At 42.1% G+C, this 19,798-nt stretch overlaps 1 protein-coding gene across 3 annotated transcripts in view; it reads left to right on the top strand.

The window, feature by feature from the left end:
* The first annotated feature begins 4,045 nt into the window (after window positions 1-4,045).
* The window catches only part of ZNF804A (zinc finger protein 804A), a 161,420-nt gene continuing 145,667 nt past the window's right edge, over window positions 4,046-19,798 (top strand). For 2 of the 3 annotated variants that reach the window (XR_009728071.1, XM_061370956.1), the window contains exon 1: window positions 4,049-4,714. Coding sequence is in view for 2 of the 3 variants with exons in the window: in XM_061370956.1 (XP_061226940.1) it covers window positions 4,604-4,714 (111 nt within the window). In the remaining variant the exon portion in view is untranslated. Of the gene's footprint in view, window positions 4,715-19,798 lie in introns of all 3 variants that reach the window. The other variant, XM_061370958.1, reaches the window with a different exon arrangement.

Here is a 19,798-nt window from a genome sequence, read left to right as displayed (position 1 = left end):
TTATACAAGACAGTGAAGGGCTGCTGGAAACCTCTTTTCATTTTGCTTATGGAGTGAATGTGTCATTGACTTCAATACTGTGCTAGCTGTGTAACCTGTCTGCCAGATTTTGGGAGTTTTGGTAGGTGGCTCTGTGGAATTGCACCCATCTGTGGTCTTTCTACATTTGCTTCTTGATTTATGGAGAGCTATGTGGTTGTGTTTTTTGTTGGTTTTGTTTGTTTTTTTCTTTTTTGTTTTGGTTTATTTTACACTTTTTCCACTTTGCCCCTGGAAAGATTGTCATTTTCACTGTTGTGCTAGATTGTTATAGCAGTGAAGCTGAAGAGGATTTTCTATAGTAATAACTTGTGAAAAATTGAGGTATTGCCTTACTGAGATCATATGACTCAATTTTTTGTCATATGATTTTTCATAGTTTGATTTCATTTGTTCTGTTTGGAAAACCAATGCAGTCAAAAGACTGAGATGTTTGGTTTGAGTGGATGTTGGGAAACTCTAATTCCATCACAGATTGTTCTCAGGATTCATTTGCCAGTTGCTGGCTCCATTTGCTTTTCATTTAGAATCATTCTTCAAGCATGTGTGATGAAGGATTTGCTCATAAGAGAGTGAGTTGTCTTTTCAGTGTTTGAAATAGGCAATAGTTGCTTTTGCAGAGGGTTCTTTCACCTTGGCTGCATCAGCAGGTGCTTTCTGGCCATTGTAAAAGTCTCTGATTTAATGCTCTTGTGGTACATCAATTACTTGTTGATGTCAGCTGATATTCAGAGTGTTATTTGCAAATTTCATTTCATTTTCTTTTTCTTTTTTTTTTTTTTTTTTTGTTGGGGAAGGTAAAAATAAAAAAATAAAGGAGCACACAGGAGCTGCTGGGGAAATTCTGCAGCAGAGACATTACGAAAGGAAGATAGAAAGAACAGAGTATTTGATTCAATAACAACAGAAAGGTTTTTTTCCCAATAGTACCCTAAAGTAGACAGTGGTAGTATTGTAAATTTGGAACAGAAGGGATGGAAAGGCATTTGCACCTTGTACCTACAGGAATTTGTACAGAGCTAGATATAGATGCTATATGGATATCTGAAAAGAGGGAGGAGGCAATTCTTGCCAGATGGCTTCTTCCTGGAGCTGCTGTGCAAGACCAGGGTATAAAATTACGTGCTTTGGAAGGCTGAAAGAGCAAAGAAAAGAAAAAAAAATAGTGTTTCATAACCTTTGATGCTACTTTTGATATTAAGCAGAAATACTAGTTTGTCTTTGCAGTTCTCTTCCTGTGACTTTGGAGGACTTCGGGGTATAGCCCACAATTTGACTGCCTGACATGGGGCTTTAAGTCACTATTGGCTCTCCCTGGCTTTTGTGGTACCAGTGTTCCACTTGGCTCATATACTGAAATAGGGAACCCACTTGGATACTCTTTACGTATGGTGAAGGATGTGCTGAAGAACTAGGCTACCAGAGTGTCCCACTTTCCTTTTCTCTAGTTGCACCACCCCCATAGCTGATGAATGAATGCAGTTGTAATATAGTGTTATAATGTGTATTACACCATAATGGGCTTAAAATGGTACAGGATACTCTCTTTTTCCTTCCACATAATGCAAGGATGACAAACATCTGAAACAGGGAAAAACACCTAAAGCTAAGTGAAAAGGGGGAGGGGAGGGATGGGGGAGGGGGAGAGAGCAATAAAAGGAGACTGAAAATGCAGGAAATGGTAAAAAGGTGTGTCTCACAGCAGATTACTTACAGGGAGATATTCCAAGGATAAACTGAATTTCACTGAATTCAGTAAGAAATGTTATGGGAGTGGCATTGAGTTTCTTGTGATTTACAGCACAGATATTTCTTTCTGTCACTGATGAGTGCGTTTCAGTAGTGAGCAAATGATTTCTCAGGGTACATGCACTTGGTAACACATACTCTGTGCCATGCTTTAATGACTCTTAACCAAAAGGTCACTGTTTATACTTTTGAATATTTTTTCTGGATTGCACCAAGACAATTTCTTGAATTATAAATATTATTAAGTATTACAATGCAGAATTCTGAGTATTGCCACAGGCAAAAAAGCAGTATAATGTATGAGAATTAGTGTAATTTGTTCACTGGTTTCTAGTTCCCAAGTTTTCCAGAAAGTCTTTCAGATTCGTAGACTGTTTCTTGAGTTGGTATCTGCAGTTTTATACAGGAACAGCTCCTTGAAGATTTTTCTAAATAGTAAGTACCAGGGAAAATAAGAGAATGAGTAAATCAGTAGCACTGCTTATTATTTTATGGCAAAGATGTGAATAAATAGCAGTATGCACAGCTCAAACACCAGATACTTGCAAAGGGGAACAAGACAGAGACAGAAATGGGCAGGACTGGTGGTATGTAAGAGCCATGGGGTAAGGGACTGATGGAATTAGCAACTTAGTAAGATTTAAACCAAAACAAAACAAGATTTGAGAAACAAGCAGTATCTTGAGCCTGTGTGATGACAATAGAGAAACAGAATGAGGCAGGAAAAGTACAGTGAAGGATTAAAGAAGATGGAGATGGCAAAGAATCAGAGAAGCAGCCAAAAAGTGATAAAAGAGGCCAACCAGAATAAGTAAGAGAAGAAAAATGTATATTTTTCTTATTAGGTGCTATTTAGTACAACTTGTCATTCCTTTAAAGAGTGCTTTGTCAGAATCAAGTGGTCTTTAGTCATGGTTTTTTTTTCCTCTGTTAATAGAGGGCAACAAGTTTATTTAGCAGAAGCTATACCAACTCCTAAAACCATTTTGGGCACTCTCATTTATTTCAAACTTGAGCTACAGAAGTGGATTATTTCTCTGTTGCTACAACAAGGCGTTTCCCAAGTCCTTGGACTCCCACAGGAGCGTGCCAGGCCAGAAAGCAGTGTTTTGCTTCCCTCCTCCCTCTACCACACCCCTTCCCCCCCCCCCCCCATTTTCTGGAAGTGGTTTCTTTATTGTGGAGGACAAGGTGTTTGGGTGGTGGTATTAGTACATGCTGACTAAGAGACATTTTCAGCTGTTACATCATGATTCTGGGCTCTTTTGGCACTGGAATTTCTCCCCATAAATCTTGATCTTTAGAAATCGAGAATAAAGGTAAAGCAGATGAGCCAGCAAAGTGTGTTTCAAGTCTTACGTGATAAAGCTGAAAATCGTAGACCTCCTGGTGTGTGTGGGGGAAGAGACTTGAGCATCTCTATTAAACCCGTCTTTGACAAATTCTGGTTCTGGCAGCAAGTCCTGGTTTGCATGCTGCAAAGAGAAAGGAACACTTACGATGGGGAAAGGGCACGGTGTGTATTGTAGTTGCCTTATGCTGATGTATCTAATGGTTTTCATCCCCCACTTTGCTCTGGGCTTCATAAGACGGAGAGAGTACATTTCGCATTAAGGCTGAGGGCGAGGACCACAGCGCAGCGCCGGAGCCTGCAACAAACAGCGGTGGTTCCCGTTTTCCCCGCTGCCGCCGAGGCCCTGCGAGGCCGGGGAATCCTTGAGTAACAGCGGGAGCCGGTCGGTGGCCCCTCGGTGCTCGGCTCCTCGCTCGGTCGGTGGGTAAGCGGCGGCAGACACCTGGAAGGATGCAGCCGCAGGTTTTCTTAGCCACTCCCCTCCTCTCCTCACCCCAAAACCGCCGTGACCCAGAAGTTTTGCCAGCACGCTCCCGGTTTTCAAGACAGCGGGGCGCGATGGATGCAGCGGGGATGGGCGGCGGCGGGATGCAGAAATACTGTACCGGAGGCAGCGCAGCGAAGGGCGGTAGGGAGCTCACCCTCGGCGGGGTGAGAAATGACCCATTTCCCCCAGTTACGGGTCAAAAGAGCAGGGACGGCGGCAGCAATCCGTGTCCTGCTGCCGAGCCGGGCCCGGGAGTGGGACGGGGGGGATGGGGGAGGCTACTCCACCGTGGGAAGGTAAAGACGCCCGCTGGGTTAGGCGTTAAAGGAAATATATAAATAAAATAGGGTGCGGTGACGGGGCGCGGAGGCTACTCGGAGAGGAGGAGGGGCCGGAGGTTTGGGCTGGGGGCGGCGTAGCCCCAGGCTCTCTCGCAGCAACCCCAAACCCCTGAGAGCCCGCACTCCTGCGCCCTCCGTGGGAAGAGAGACGCGGGGCACACCCCCCATGCGGGGCTGCAGCGCCTGTCGGGGTGACCAGTCTGGCCCCCACCCTCGTTCTCGTCCCTCCGCCTTTCCCTGCCGGCGGCCCTGCCGCGGCGGGGGCAGCGAAGGCTGTGGGATGGCGGTAAAGGCGGCGTGTGACAGATGGCCTCCTCTGACAGCTCTCGGTATCAGCTCAGTGGCTCCCTGCCATTGGCTCGGTGCAGCCGACCGGCAAGGCAGCTCGCTATAACAGCGCTGTGCCCGGCAGAGGCGGCAGCTCAGACGTCTCCGCCGCGCCCGCCCTGCTCCTCCCCTGGCAGCCCGCTCCGCGCCGGAGGGGCCGCACACACCTCCTCTCACACACACCGGCACATGCCGCCGGCCCCGGCCCTCCGCGGCCCGCTGAGCCGAGCCGAAGGAGGCCGGCCGGCCTGAGCAACCCGCTGGCGGCGGGGAGGCGGCCCCGTCCCCGGCCCCATTCCCGGCCCCATGGAGTGCTACTACATTGTCATCAGCTCAGCGCATCTCAGCAACGGGCACTTTCGCAATATCAAGGGAGTTTTCCGAGGCCCCCTTAGCAAGAACGGAAATAAAACTCTGGTAATGGCTTCTCTTGATTCCCTCCCTCCCCTCCTTTCCCTCCTTTTCCCAGCCGCGTCTCCGCTAACTGAAAGCCGCCGCTGCGGGTGCGTGGCGGGCGCTGCGGGCAGCCGCCGGCACTTCTGCCGCCGCGGAGATACGGTGCCCTCGGCTCCCGCTGGCCGGGCTCCCTGTGCCGCGGTCCGGGACGTGCTTGCGCGTTCTTCCCAAGCTGGCTGGTCGTGGCGAGGCTGCCACGGGGAAGCCCGGAACGACGAGCCGGCGGGAAGCGGGAGCTCCTCGGCGATGGTGGTGATGGTGTCCCAGGGTCACCTCCGGGGTCGAGGACAGCTTGGCGAAGTGCGGAAAGGCACCGCAACTTGGTTAACTGGGGTCTGAGCTGTTTGGTAGGGGTATTCAGTTGTTGGAGGATAGCGTCGGTAGCAGCGTACAAACGTTTGTACGTACCTTTGTGTTTGTTGGCTGCCAAGTTTTTTAAAAGCAGAGCTCTGGGTTTGGAGGTAATTGACAGGTTTAGGCGATGTGGTTAACTACACTTCATAGGCGATCAAAACTGCTCATATAAATATATATATGTACACCCCATACTTTCATCTACATCTGCTGGGTTTCCTATGACTTTTTGCTGACTTCTTTGGACTTGCTTCTCTGCTATTACTGAACTTGAATGGAAGAGTTAGGATGCAGTAGTATCGGCGATACATGTACTTTCTTGGCTGATCAGATAGAACGGATGTAGGGTGACAGCAGGCTGGGCAAGCTGCCTCTCTCGACATCCCAATCACGACACAGCAAAGCGTGGACAGATGTATGGACAGCGGAGCTGAAAGGGGGGTTTTAGCCACCTTGTTTATCTCTCCCTCTCCCACCACTGTCTTATTATGAAATCCCCTTTGGAGGAGAGGGAGCAGAACTTACGCATCACATCCTTGTTCCCTCGAATGCACGACCTATATTGATGGGGAATTTACCAAAGTACTTAAAATTTGCTAGAGCTGGCAACCTGCAGTTTCTCCCTAAATAAAGAGATTAAGGTAAGTCTGAGCCAAGTCATAAAAATAGTAACTACAAGAGAATCTGAGGCAGATTTTTTTTTTTTTTTAATCTCTTTCAAATGTGAAGTTCCTGCTTTCACTTTGTAAATCTTACCACAGATTCTGCATATTTTTCTGTTAGGAAGAGTGTTCTTGGAATCTTAAACAAGCATTTGTAGTATCCATGAGATGGCAATATGCATGTGATATTTCACTGTTACAGTAGCAAACCCAAAACTATCATAGCAATTTTTGGTACACTTCAAATAATTGCATGATACATCACCTCCCTTCTGATGAACAATTTAAGTAAAGATGCATTTGGCAGGACTGAGGATATTCTGATGCAACTTTTGGACTGTGTACTATCTTGCAATTCATAGCTGATTCTTCTTCAATAGCATTTTACTTTTGCTTTTTTAATTTTTTTCCTCTTGGGAAAAAAAAAAAAAAAGAAAAAAGAAAAAAAAAGGCAGCTCTCTATTCTCAACATTCCTGACTGTTTTAGTTACTGGTTAAAACATTCGTGGCCAAAATGTGTTTGGGAAATATTGGTGTTAACTTAAAATTCATATGGATGTATGGTGTAGGCTTTGAAATGCTCTTACTCTGAAAATCAGCTTAACTCAACCCTACTCCTCTGTGGGATAAAAGCTAGTGTTGGTCATGGATTTGCTGTGAGAAACCTTTAAAGTCTTTTGCTGAGGGCAATGTTAACTCTCAAAGTTTTTGCTGGGTTACAAAGGGAGAGTTCTTGGCGTTGACTCTATGCACAGCAGAGTGAAATCCTTCCCTGTGAAATAAACAGGATAGATACAGACACCAAGACATTAACTGATGTTTGAGTGGGATTTTTTTTTTTTAATTTAGAGGAAGTGAACTTAACATTAACTTGAGATACAGGGTGATGGGTTAGTTCTGACTACTAATTCTGAGACACCAAAGTGCCAGCTTCCATTGGAAAATCAAATGTTGCATCATGTCAGGAGTGGTCACTTTCACTGTAAACAGGCTTTTAGACCTGAAAAGATTAAAACCTTTGTTAATACAGAGTAGAATATGACTTTAGATATTCTGAAGAGAATGCAGCCTTTTAATGTGCTCTTGGCTTGTTCCATCCTAGAATAAGACTAGGGGAAGCAGTAATTTGTAAACCTAAAAGCCAGGAATATTTTGGAGCTGTTCTGACTTGTATATATCTTCCTATGTTGCTGTAAAGGTTTCAGTCTGTCTTCATCTGTACTCCAAGCTTTCTAAAATCACTGCTTCCACCTAAACTGAGAAGAACCTGAAAACAGCCTCTGTGTGGAATTGTTTCTGTGCAAAATTTATACTTTTGTTTAACTTTGCTTCTCTTAAAGAGTTCTGCCACCATGCTCCATCTAGACAGATAAATGATTGGAGACACTGCAGTAGACTTCCATACTAAACAGGAAAGTGCTGATCCTGGTCCAATGATGAATTTATGGTTTCAAGATGATTTCACATAGCCTATCTTCGAACATGGAGCCCAGCTCTGTTTAGGTTTCAGGGGAGGAAGGTCCTTAGAGCTTTTGGCTGCTGTCTCACTTGGGGGAAACACAGTATTCACTCATCTTTTTTGCCCTGCTTTCCAACAAAGGTCAGAGAGAAACACGTTTTTCTGAATGTTTGTCCCTGCTGATAATCCTTAACATGTTCAACCTCAGCCACTGTCCTGGTTCACACAGCATTAGTCTTTATGAAGTTTCAGAGAAATGGTGCAAAAAATGAAGGAACGTGTATCTACATGCAGTTCTGGGCATCTGATGGCACAGCTTTGCACAATGCACAGTACGTGCACTTCCCCAGGCCCACCACATAGCTGTTCAGTGTGGGTGTCATTACACAGTTGTAACCTGCTTCTTCTTACCAGGAAAATAAGCCTGACTTATGAGCTGGTGGGAAGCAGGCTCAGCTCATGTGGAAGAATGGCATGAAAACTCTTAAAATTCCTTCAGAAAATGAAGTGGTTTGGTTAAAAGAAGCTGGTGGTATTTGGGCTGTTGGATAAAACTTTGTTCTCTCTCACTAGCATTTCTTCTGTCTGGATATCTTTCAAATATATGTGATGTCAAAACATTAGCTAATCTACTACTGGAGTGCTCGGTGTCAGCCCTTTGAAAGGGACTTTCTTTGGTGGGGAACTGTCCAAGTGAACCAGCTTGCTGTCTGGTCTTTGCTTGGCGATGTTTTACAAATGCAAAACTCAAAACTTGACACATGGGTCAGTAATGCACAATGATGTTGCAAATTTCTGATGCTCTTTCTGCATTTTTATGTACTATTGTTTATACCTGGGCTTTTTAATGAACTAATATAGGCCTGGTGGCTTGGCCATTTCTTGTCAGTGTTCATACTTGATGACTTTGAAGCTTTTCCTGCAAATGTTCTTTTTAGCTGTAGCAGTTTATAGAAATATGTTTACTACAAACTCTTTCTCATTTCCATAGTTCTCCTGCAGTTTTCGTGCAGTTACTGTTAATTTTTTTTATGCCTTATGTTATTAATGTCAAATTACACCAGTCTTTCTCTGTAATTCATCTTTATTGTTGTGGCTGCTGTCTGGCAGCTTATGATCTCAGAAAGCATTGAAACATGTATGAAAAAATAGGTCTCTGGAAGGTGAAATCAGTTGTTTGGAGTTGCAATGACAAGGGATTTGCAAAATCCTGAAAATTTCTTTCAGAATATAAACCAAAACTTTTTAAGGCATCATCCTAGTTATGTGTACAATTTCTGGTTGCTCAGCAAGAGAACTGACTGCTTGGTCTTCTGAGTAGCTGGTACATGGGTGGTGAATGGGTATCTCCTATTTCACCCAGAGGTATCCCACTTGTGTATCTGTTTCCATCATAATTTGTGGTGATGGGAGAACTGGCCCTGTAGGGCTCATTCACTTCTATTGATTGGAACAGTACATTTTCTCTATAGGTGACCAGAATGAGTAAGATCCTATTACCGTGCCCAAGGAGGTCAGTGGAAAGTTTAGACCTTTGTACACTATAAATTGCTACTGTAATCCTAAGTGTTGTCTTGATACTGATAAAAAGTAGGTAACATAAAAATTTCCTGGTAAGGAGTTAGTTAAAGGGCTGTAGTTTCAAATGTACTAAACACAGAAGTCTATTATTCTGTATAACAATAACTGCTCTATGTGCATATAAACATATATAGGTTTATACTTTGGTTACAAATATGCACACGGAGGACTTACTTCAGGGATAGAATTAAAATAGTCCTCAACTCCAAGGGAGTCAGGCACAAATTATCTCAAACTGCCATCAGACTCTGAACTCAGTGTGGTAAGCCCTGCTGAGAGGAAGGTCACGTGAACTTCAGATGGCTACTGCCCATGTAGTGCAGCTTCATGCCTCCCAGTCAGCTTGGATACGGGTGCAAGGAGTGTGTGTTGACCTTTAAAATACAGTGGAGGTACAGGTTCCAGCTAAAAAGCTGTTGGATGTCCATTTTGACCATTTTTTAATAATTCGTTTGGTTGTACCATCAGCTATCTTGCCTCAGGTTTATTGGAGAAAACGGCTTTAAATTTTAATTTATATGTGTGTGCATATACATGTTTATAAACACTTAAAACTTCTTTTAGAAGTCCTAGAAATTAGTTCTGCTTTTATAGAACTCCATGGGTTTCAGATACTGATACACTAGTGTCTGCTGAAAATGTCATCTGTTGTTCAAGGTGCCTCTGTCTAGTTCTTTTACATTTTGAAGAATATTTTTGTATTTCCAGATCAACTATAGTAATGTTGTCATGGACATAAAAATCTGTTTTATGAGAACCTCTGTCACAAGCATCCATACCTTAATACAGTAAGAAAGCAGTAAACTACCTGAAAAAGCTGTCTTCCTGATGAATAATACTGAAGCTGCCATACTTCTGCATGATCAAGTGGAAATGTGCTGATTTCCAGCCATCTAATACTTATGTAAAATAAACAGTATTTATCATAGGTTTATTTTAAATACAGGTAAAAGCAGGTCCCACAATTCTATTTGCCTTATATATTGCCAGTATCTGAGGGTAATTTTTAAAGTATATCTTACACAAGCCAAATTTAATAAAACCATTGCAGTGCATTGTTTTTAATCTTTAGCACTGCAGAATCTTTAGGGTAGAGTTGTTAGGGTAGAGTTACATTGGTTAAGGGAGAAAAATCACCGTTACTGTTATCAGTGTTTTGTCCCCCATGGATCTGCTGATGTCTTTGGCATTTCAGCATGCTCGTGACCTGAGTTTGGAACTTGAAAATATTCACATCCTTTCTGTAAGAGAAGCCAAACAGCTCTGACATATTAAAATATTAAAATAACAAAACAAATTCTAAAGAATTTATTTTGAATAGTTAATCAGTGTCATTTCAATCACGATTTAAAACCAATCACTCAGAATATGACAGAATAATTTGGTAAAATGGAAATAGCAATAAAATCATACCTGTACTCTACTTTTAGGATTTGTGTCAACTCTGCACCTATTTATTTATTTATTTATTTATTATAAGGCTATTGGTAGTTATACTGATTCAAAGCATCATTAACAGGGTCATTGAAATGGGCTGAGCAAGCAGGAGGCTATGATCATTTAAAGTGCATTTCCAAAGCAGCTCTGAGAGGTTGCAGGTCTGGTAGGCTGAGATGCAGTGCTCCCATGTCCATCAGGCTCTGGGTAAATGCATTATCTGGTCCAAAAAATAGTAGTAGCCAGAGTCCCATGTGCAGCAGCTTTAACGTGGGGCAGCTTCTGATTTGGAGCTACTGCTGAGGCAGACTTTTGTACTGTAAAAGCGTATTACATGCATGGTAAGCTTCAAACACATTGGTGTTCTGTTGAATGTAATTAGACTATTACTATGGTTAAATTAGTACACTTGTTTAGTTTTTTCAGATCAAGAGTAAGCCTGAGGAGAGTGTTTGCCTTGAATATTTTCAGATGCATATAGCTGTAGCAATCTCTTGGCTCAGGCTCAGAGTTACAACATTAATTTCAACATGTTGAACAAACTGGAAAACACTGTTGCTAACATGTTTTAACATGTTGCTAACTGAAACACCAGCAAGCTGGCTACTGTATTTTCAAAACTACATGTATTTTTGGATTCATTAAAGTTACTAATCCTCTAGGTGCAGGTTGCAGGAAAGTTTCACCTTTCCTACAGGCCATGGGTTTTCTGACCTACCCACCACCAGCGATTCAATGCTGAAAAATGAGTTAATTGTGAGGAGCACATCATAGAATCATTGAAAGGGCACTAAGCAGAGGCCTTTTAGTTCAGCACATTCGATTTTTCAAGCAGACCTTGACTAAATAGCTGCAAGATCTTGGATGCCCCTAACTGGTGACAATGAAAATATTTTTGGTTTTGAATAGCACTTAGAGGCATGCCAATGGGAGAAATTAATACCTGAAAAAAAAGTCAAAGATATTCAGTAGATTGCATCTTGAAATGTAGGGGTGGACTAAGATACTCCCACAAAATCAATCCAGAGCATTTTCTATTATTAAATATCTTAATACGTAACAATGATGGTGGCCTTATTTACAGCATAGATTCCTTAACACTGCCTGGTGGTGGTGCAAAGTGAGTTGATTTTTTTGTTTGCTCTCTTGTGATTCAAATGTAAACACAAGAGAGGGAGGGAGCTTTCCTAATTTACTGTATCTATTTGGCCAATCCCTTAGAAATAAATAGTCAAATCCTTTTATTTTTGCGTGCCTTTTTGGAGTGAGAATAAATGCTTTTCCTCCAGCATTCTTGAGAAGCTGTTATATGATAAGCTGTGACTTAATGTTGCTTAAAACCCCCCAAAGTAAACAAACCAACATTTGCTCATAACAAGGCACAATATTTGTCATATTTAACCTTGTTTCTTCAATAGAGATAAGAAAGGTACGAGGAAACTGGAATTTTAAACTCATAGTGTAATTAATTTATTTTGCTAAAATATGTTTACAATTCCCTTCCTTCTGCCATCTGAATTGTATGTGAACATCAGTTTCTGTGGAGCCCTATTTCTTTAATTAGTTCCAATTGTAAATTTCAAAATATTTTCAATACGGAATTTTAGATGGTGGTAGTTATCCAGATAAAGGAAATGCAAATTCCCCCCCCCCCCCCCCCCCCAAGCTCTGAGAACAAATCTTCAAATAAGTCCTGGAGAGTAATCTCTGGATCTCCTGCCTGGCATTGCTTTCCTCACTGCAGATGATAAAGAACAGGCTTTTAACTTAAAATTATTGAAATGTCTTGGAAAATGTTTAGATTTGGTTTGAGGAACTGAGAGGGATTTTTCTTTTGTAGTATCTCATCAATATTCTTGGTTGGTAGGAATGATTTCTGATTCAGGCCTTTGTTTGACCGTGCTGATTTGCATTTCTTTAAATGACTTATTTTGTGTGTGTGAAAATTATATTTTTAGAGACTCTTTTTCCCAAATAGCAAGTGATCTGGCTACCTCTTCTGGGACCTAGCTCAACACAAATAGTCATGCTGCTAGGTGTCTCACAACTAGTGTATAGCTGTATACCTATATTGGCCAGGTCTTGCTCAGGTTGTTTTTGTTAAGCCTTTGTAGTGCAAAGTCTGGTAGAATTTGCCTCTTCACCTTTCAGAAATAAGTTTCTGGACTAGGCAAGCTGCTTCCTCTCCAAATTATGGAAAACATACACTGATTTGTATGTGCTGTGGATGTTTGCATTGTGCATCAGAGACCTGTGAGACTTTAAACAAAAAAAAAACCACCACCAACACCAAAAAAAAGCTTTTTCTGTGTTTAGGTATCCATAAAGTGTTTGGGTTTTTTTTTCCTCAATAAATGCATTTACATCTTGATTTACATAGCAGAATGTAATTGTTCTTTTAGGGTATCTGTTTATATACCTGCAGTTCTTATGTATTTAATTTATGCTGAAGGTGTTTTAGTATTTTCTAGCAGCTACTACAAATTTGCATACTCTGACATCTCTTTTACAGGTGACAAATCTATATAATACAAAGTGCAGTTTCTTATCAGCAACTGGCTAGTAAATGCAGGTGGTTTCATACACAAAATAAAAGCCTCTAACAATAGCTATTTTACAAACACACATATTCAAGCTGTTACTTTTCAGTTGTTCCCAAATAATGTTTAGCAATCATTGGTTTCTCTCTTCCTCTATCTCATTTTGCTTGGGGTTTTCACATTCAGCTCCTGTAGCTGAAGCATCTCGGCTTCCTCCATTTGTCCGTCTAGATCATGGCAAGGCTTGACAAACTTTGCAGGCAGTCGCCATGGACCTGGAGACAGGAGGACACAAATACACCCCCTCCTCCAGGTTATTGGTTCTTGAAAAGTAGATATGTTAGATGAGGAGTGTGCTGCATCATTACGTCTACAAACACCTGCCTGCTCGGCAGCAGCTACAGCTGCTTCAGCAGCACCCATAAATATCTGCCGGCAACGGCAGTTTTGCATTAACCCTTTCTTGTCTGAAATGATAAACTGCTATCTATTAGAAACTTTTACATGATCCCAACAACAAAAAATACACAGAACACTGTCTGCCCTTAACACACACACACACACACACACACACGTATGGGATCCCACAAGCACAGTCCACACAACTACAATATTTAAAGTACAAAATTCAGAAAATCATTACTTCCACTACACAGTCCCACATACAGAACGTGGCACAAGGACCCTGTGGAGCCTAACAGGAAAACCAGCTCTGAGAAGCATCATCGCAGTGTGAGGTGGCAGGCTCAACCTTAGCAGGCGTCCCCGCAGAGGCTCTGCCTCCCCCACATCGCATGAGGCTTGGGCTTTTATACTGACCAAAATGCACACTCATTCTGATACAGGTGGCCAGCCTATGTTGGAAGAAGTAGCCAGCAGTATTTATAAAGGTCTCCAAAGTTCGATAGAAACCTGGACATACTTATTTTTACCAGCTTTTAGTACATGAGTATCACAGAGAGAATGTATTAAATGAGTTGTATATGGGGTCATAAGTCCTCAGTCCATCACAGTCTAACGTAAAAAAGGATCCTCTCTTCACTTTAAGAAGGACTGAAAACATCCATAAAACGGATGTCCTAAGATCAAATTTCAATTCATTCAATCACTGTAACAATTGCATCTTTGATCATCTCACGCCAACCTTTAGCAGGGTTATTACCGTAATCCCCTACCCCGTGCCCAACACCCCCATCTCACTCCCCTTTCTTTACTAGTGGATTGTAGGAGGGTGGGGCAGAGGGTTAGGAGGTTTCTTTTGTCTCCAAGACTTTTAATTTCTTCAGCAGCTGTCACAGTTGACCATCACTGAGACTGGTTCACATCTGCCAACGAGCCGAACTGTCTGAACCGTCTGAGTCTGAGTCGGGATCAGGAAGGGAAGGGTACAAGTCCGGTTCTGTTGGAGTTTCTGGGTCTGGTTCCAATTGCGATTCGGGGTCTTCTTCCTCTAGGTCAAAGGTGACCGCGTTTGCACTTTCTACTTGTACTTTTGGAGGCAAGCGCCGTTTCACTTTGTCTTCCCCCTTATGCCAAGGAGGCTTCTGCGATGCTGTGCCAGGTCTTTGCGGAGCATTCCCTTTGTGTATGCCCATTCTGTCCACAGCGAAAGCAGTGTGGACCGTTCCCCTTGGGGACAGAATTTTGACCTGGTTTCTGCAGTGGTGTCAAAGCTGCCAATACCTTATCACCTAAAGATTGAACTGCCTCTACTAGCAATGCCTGGTGTCCTACGGGTACACGAGACATTTGCTCCAGCATTTGCGCTATAGACGCGTCTGCCGGAAGCTGTATCAAAATCTGTTTTGTGGCAGCATTACAATTTTGCAGCGCACACTGTCTTAGGAGTGCAACATTCATGTACTCAAGTAAATTATGAGCTTTTGAAATTGCATTTGCAATACGGTCTAAGAATATATCAAATGGCTCATCTTTGCCCTGTGTGATTTTCATATAAGTTGGATCTGTATTTGTCTCTTTAATTCGTAACAATGCTGTCATAGCCGTTTGCATTGATTCTTTAAGCAGATTTGGTCCCATACCAGCTTGCGCTTCCTTACTAGACCATGCACCTGTCCCTATAAGGTGATCTAAGATTACTCCTACCAAAGGGTCTCTAGGATCTCTTTGCACATTGCATACTTCCTGACATTCTTCCTGCCAATACATCTGCCACAACAACATCTGTGAAGGAGTCAATATTAATTTGACAATGCTCTTAATGTCCTCAAAATGCAACAAGCCTGAGCCCCAAATATAATCTAACATTTGTCTTGCAGGCTCAGACTGTAAGCCAGATTCTGTCACGGTTTGTCGAAGTTGATTCAAAATTTTCCAATTTATGGGCGTTATGGTTACATCAAAGTTGCCTTGTGCATCAGGCGTATATATTACAGGAAAGGCACTTGTTTTGCGGAGATCTCTAGCTCCTACATAATCCTCACTTTGAGTAGCCTCTTTATAGATAGCTTCCCAATCTACTCCCTCACGTTGTGAGGTCTTATCACCACTTCGAACCTTGGCATCTTTTAAGGTTTGCTCATTTAATGGATCCAAACCAGAAGGTCCTGGATCCGGAGGAGCGGAAGGCATCATCCGTACAGAATCAGCCAAACAGGGGACTTGGGGTATCTGAAAATTAGCCACAGAAGGCGGCATCGGGATTTCCCCACTTCCAAACGCTATCACTCCAGGAGGAGGCGATGACTCGGGTACAGATACATTATTTAATTTTTCTTTTGGAAAGCAGTGATACGCTGTTCTGCAGCATATTTCTGCATGCATTGTATAACACATTTCCAATTCTTTGCCAATTTGCGTGCCTGCTTGTTATCATCTATGACCTGTTCCCAAAGTATATCACCAAACCTTCTCCACTCATCTAATTCAAACACCTTATATGGATCTTGAAAACACCCTACACCCTTGCCATAATCAAGGAGGGTGGTAAGTTCTTTCCCTAAGTCTATTTCTTTCCCTATACCTCGCTTCTCTAAGAAGCTCTTAAATAAATCATAGGCTGCCTGTCTTTCCATATCCATTCTTTATATTCTTCACAGTTATACAGCTTTACACAGTTTTACAGAGCTCTTTATATTTTCACAGCACTGTTTAGCTAGCTAGCTTTTTATATTTTTCACGTGTTACACAGATTTGGCGCCAATGCAGCTTACCCCGCAGACAGCCAAATTAGCGGGCGGCGAAGGCAGAGGCTCCTCTACCAGTGAACCGGCTCCTCTCCTCCAGGTCCTCGAGGCGACTCGGTACTCTTGTCCAGCAAGATCGGTGCCTTTGACCCTCCGGACGTTGCTTTTCCGGTGCTTCCCTGCTCCGCTTGCATCGACCCCAGCCTCTACGGGTACCTGAGTTTCGTCATCTCTCCTTGGTCTCGGTCCCACGTTGGGGTCCCTGTTCGGGCGCCAATTTGTCGGAGACTTTGTCATCGTGACGTGGAGGGAACACAACACAATCAATATGATTGATAAAGTGATCCGTTTATTCATCTGAGGTCCAGGGTATATATAGTGTTAAACTGCTACATACACACATTTTTGGAAGATTAGAAGCGAGCGGGAAAATTCTGCTTTCTGTTACATTTGCTACTTTTAGCGTGCTTCTTGCAACTTCACTATCCTGTTCCTACATCCTGCTAACCTTGACCGACTTACCAAGTCTCTTTGTTTTACAGCTTACTAAGACTCTTTGTTTTACTGCACGTAGCTGACCCTTAATAACCTAAGGTTAGACCTTGCAGCCTGGGTAACTGCAGTACAAGCCTCAGAGTTCGGCTAAGACCAAACAGCTGAGATTGCTTCTTATGTCCATCATTACAGAACTGGTCCCTTAGTCAAGGGAACATGACCTTTGTCTGCTAACCATGCTTCCACACTTTAGAATACGCTAAGGTTAGATGTGGAATATACTGCTGAATAGATTTGAATTGTGTTGGTTCTTTATGCTGAGTTTTCTAGTAGTAATGGTGATTTTTCTGGCAGTTTTAAGGAAAATGCTCTTTCAGAAGGGAGAAAAGTCAGGATAATATTTGCTTGTCCTTCTGCTGTGCAAATGAACCATTAAATCATCTGACACCTGTTTGTTTGGCAAATAAGCAAATGTGTGAGCTACCTGGTGGAATTAAGGATTAGAAAGAGATTAAAACAGTTTTAAAAGACCAATTCCTGCTGAGCCAAGAGAAGAGCTTGCTACCAACAGGATGTCACAAATAGCTGAGAGTTTCTTTATGAAACACCTTTGAGTGCTTGTTGGTATGGAAGTGTTAGGGCAATGTAATTAGAAAAAGTCTGGTGGAACCTGGTAGCATTGTGTTGGCAATTGGTGTGATAGAGTGTGGCCAGGAGTGGACCTACTTTATAAATAGCTGAGGAAGAAAGAAGAGTGGAGTTTTCCAGTGTTCTGGTATTTGTAGGGAATCTGCAGGTAGGTATGTGAGGGAAATAAAAATACCCAAGCTGTTTCATAGAGAGAAAAGGAAGAGTTAGCAAATGATAGCAAACAATTATAGTGACTATCAATGAGAAGGAAATGGAGAAAGACCATGACAAAAGTTTGCCTATCACTGTTAGCATAGCTGTGGTGACAGTGGTAGTATCTGCCTTGCTTGTTCAGGCTCTTGTCTTGAGAGACCAGGCAGACTCGGTGTATTTTTGGTCATCCAGACTCCTTTTGAAAGTACGTGGTGGGAGGCACCAAGCTCAAGCTGAGACGGAAAATTCTAATCAGGAAGAAAGAAAGGTTAAGGAAAAAACTGAGGGTGGTCAAGCACTGGGAGAGGTTGCCAGAGAGACTGTGGGATCAGCATCCTTGGAAATGTTCAAAACTTGACTGAGCAATCTACTTGGCTTTGCTTTTAACCAGTGTGTAGGACTAAATGTCCCTTTCATCCTCAGTCAGTGTTATGGTTCCATGATTTATCTATAGGAGAGCAGCTTTTAATTTAATCTTCTGTAATGAGGTTCCTTGGGGAGCAAGGCAGGTCACTGTTATGACCTTGTGGGACTACTGGGTGCCTGTGGCTCACCTTGCCCCAAATTATGGCTAGCTGGCAGGAGTGGTGTCTCAACAGACTTTCTCTGGGGATCTCCTAATCTGTCAGAGATCCAAAATACAGTGCTTGTTTCAACTCCAAGTATCACATAAAGCAAGCATTGAATCTACTTAGGATTTCTTTTTAGGGATTCCTGAGCTGACTCATGCAGTTCATATAGTCAGGGACCAAACTTGTAATTGAAAAGATGCTGGGCTTGGAGCTTGTCCAGAACTAATTAATATTTAGCTCTTACTCTCTATAAAACATATGCGTAATCAGCAGTATTTTATTGATAGCACTTTTTCGTATTAAACATTGCTGGAAAGGCTTTTAAAAGGTATTCAGAAGCATTACTGATAGAGGAAATGATTTGTTGCCATTAGAACAGCATTATGCATAGGCCAGAAAAACTCAAGCTGAGAATTTTCTAAAGGCATTATATGCTACACACCTGCATTACTAGAGGTGGAGATTGTTGCAAAGAGGGGAAAAATAATGAACAAGCCATAAAGCTTATCTTCTTCAGCCCCCAGAGCTCTTGCACTTTGAGATGGACACTATATTCTTCCATTGTTTGAGTATTTCCAAGAAATTGGTCAGGTATTTTACATCTTTTTGTACAATGGGTATGGTATGGTTTTAGTGCTTGATTTTGTTTGGATTAGTTTTTATATTATATTGTAAATAATATTTATATATTTTCTCATATACAATGTTTCATTTATTATAGTCTTAAGATACGTTCTTTATATTCACACCTGTATTTAACATAGTAGTGTGGCATCATACTCATTTCTTACAGTTCATGATGAGCAAATAATATTCTGCAGGAAGGCAGTCCTGAAGCTCTTTGGGAGTGTCTGAATCTCTCTCTTCTGTAAGAGGGGGCTAGTTGATACAAACAGAGCTTCTAGTTAATCGAATGGGACTGAGCAGGTGACCAACCTTGGAGGGGTCCCCGTAGAGCAAGTCTGTGCATATGAAGACCCTGTTCTTCCTCATCCCCATCATAGGCAGCAGAAATAATGAGCTTGAAGTGCCCTGGTCACTGCAGGCTAGGTAGGCATAATGCTGACCATCTTGTAGTCAAGAGATGAATTCATTTTCAAACCAGTTAGTAGAGTAACCAGAGCCATGTATAATCACCTAAAAAAATCTGTCAGAAGTTTGATGCATAGTAATGTGAAAGCTAAAATATAGCATAAATTATCAAATGACTCAAGTTCAGTGTCTCTTTGAAGGCTATGGGTGGGGAGATAGAGGAAATTACACTTGTATCTTACACCTGCCAAATTGAATTACAGTAACAAATCTGTATAATGACAATTCAGAGACCATGATTTATTCTCAGAGGTAGACAATTAGAGCAGGACTACACTTGAAGGTTCAAATTGGATTCTTAGAAAGAGTCCCTTACATGAATATGACCCGTACAGAAATCAGTGTATTTATCTTTTCTATTTTAAGAATTTTGAATCATAATGTAAAGTGACTCATCCAGTATTTCTTCAACTCTTCATCAGCGAGACACACAAGGAATTGTTCCTTTGACTGTTTTCCTGCAAATGTGAAATCTTTACAGTTTCCTCTTTTTTCAAGAAAGCATTACTTGTGTGCATCAAGATGAAAACAAAATAGACTTTTTGTCTCTTGAAGTCTGCGTTTAATTGCAGAAAAATTGAAGAAAAAGCTTTTGGTGAATTACAGGTTACAAAGTCAGTAACTTCTATCTCCTTTCTGCAGTAGCTAACACATTCTCCTGCTTCTCTCTCCCCTGTCAAGGGTCCTTGTATGAGCTATAAATGCAGGATGAGCAGTGCTATCAGTGGAGAGTGCTGTTATTACCTCTGGTTAGAAGATTAATTACTGATAGGCCACATTTTCAATTGAATGGCAGGATTACAGTAGGGTTCATGTGACTGTGCTTCTGTCTTGTGACATAACTATGGGAACAGAGTGAAAAGA

This window comes from Neopsephotus bourkii, unplaced genomic scaffold (assembly GCF_033783945.1).
Source record: "Neopsephotus bourkii isolate Nb327-2 ecotype Australia unplaced genomic scaffold, CSIRO-AGI_Nbou_v1 NB_1551, whole genome shotgun sequence".
Classification (NCBI taxonomy): Eukaryota; Metazoa; Chordata; class Aves; order Psittaciformes; family Psittacidae; genus Neopsephotus; species Neopsephotus bourkii.
The sequence above is the reverse complement of the archived record's forward strand: the minus strand, read 5'-3'. Positions and strand labels throughout refer to the sequence as shown.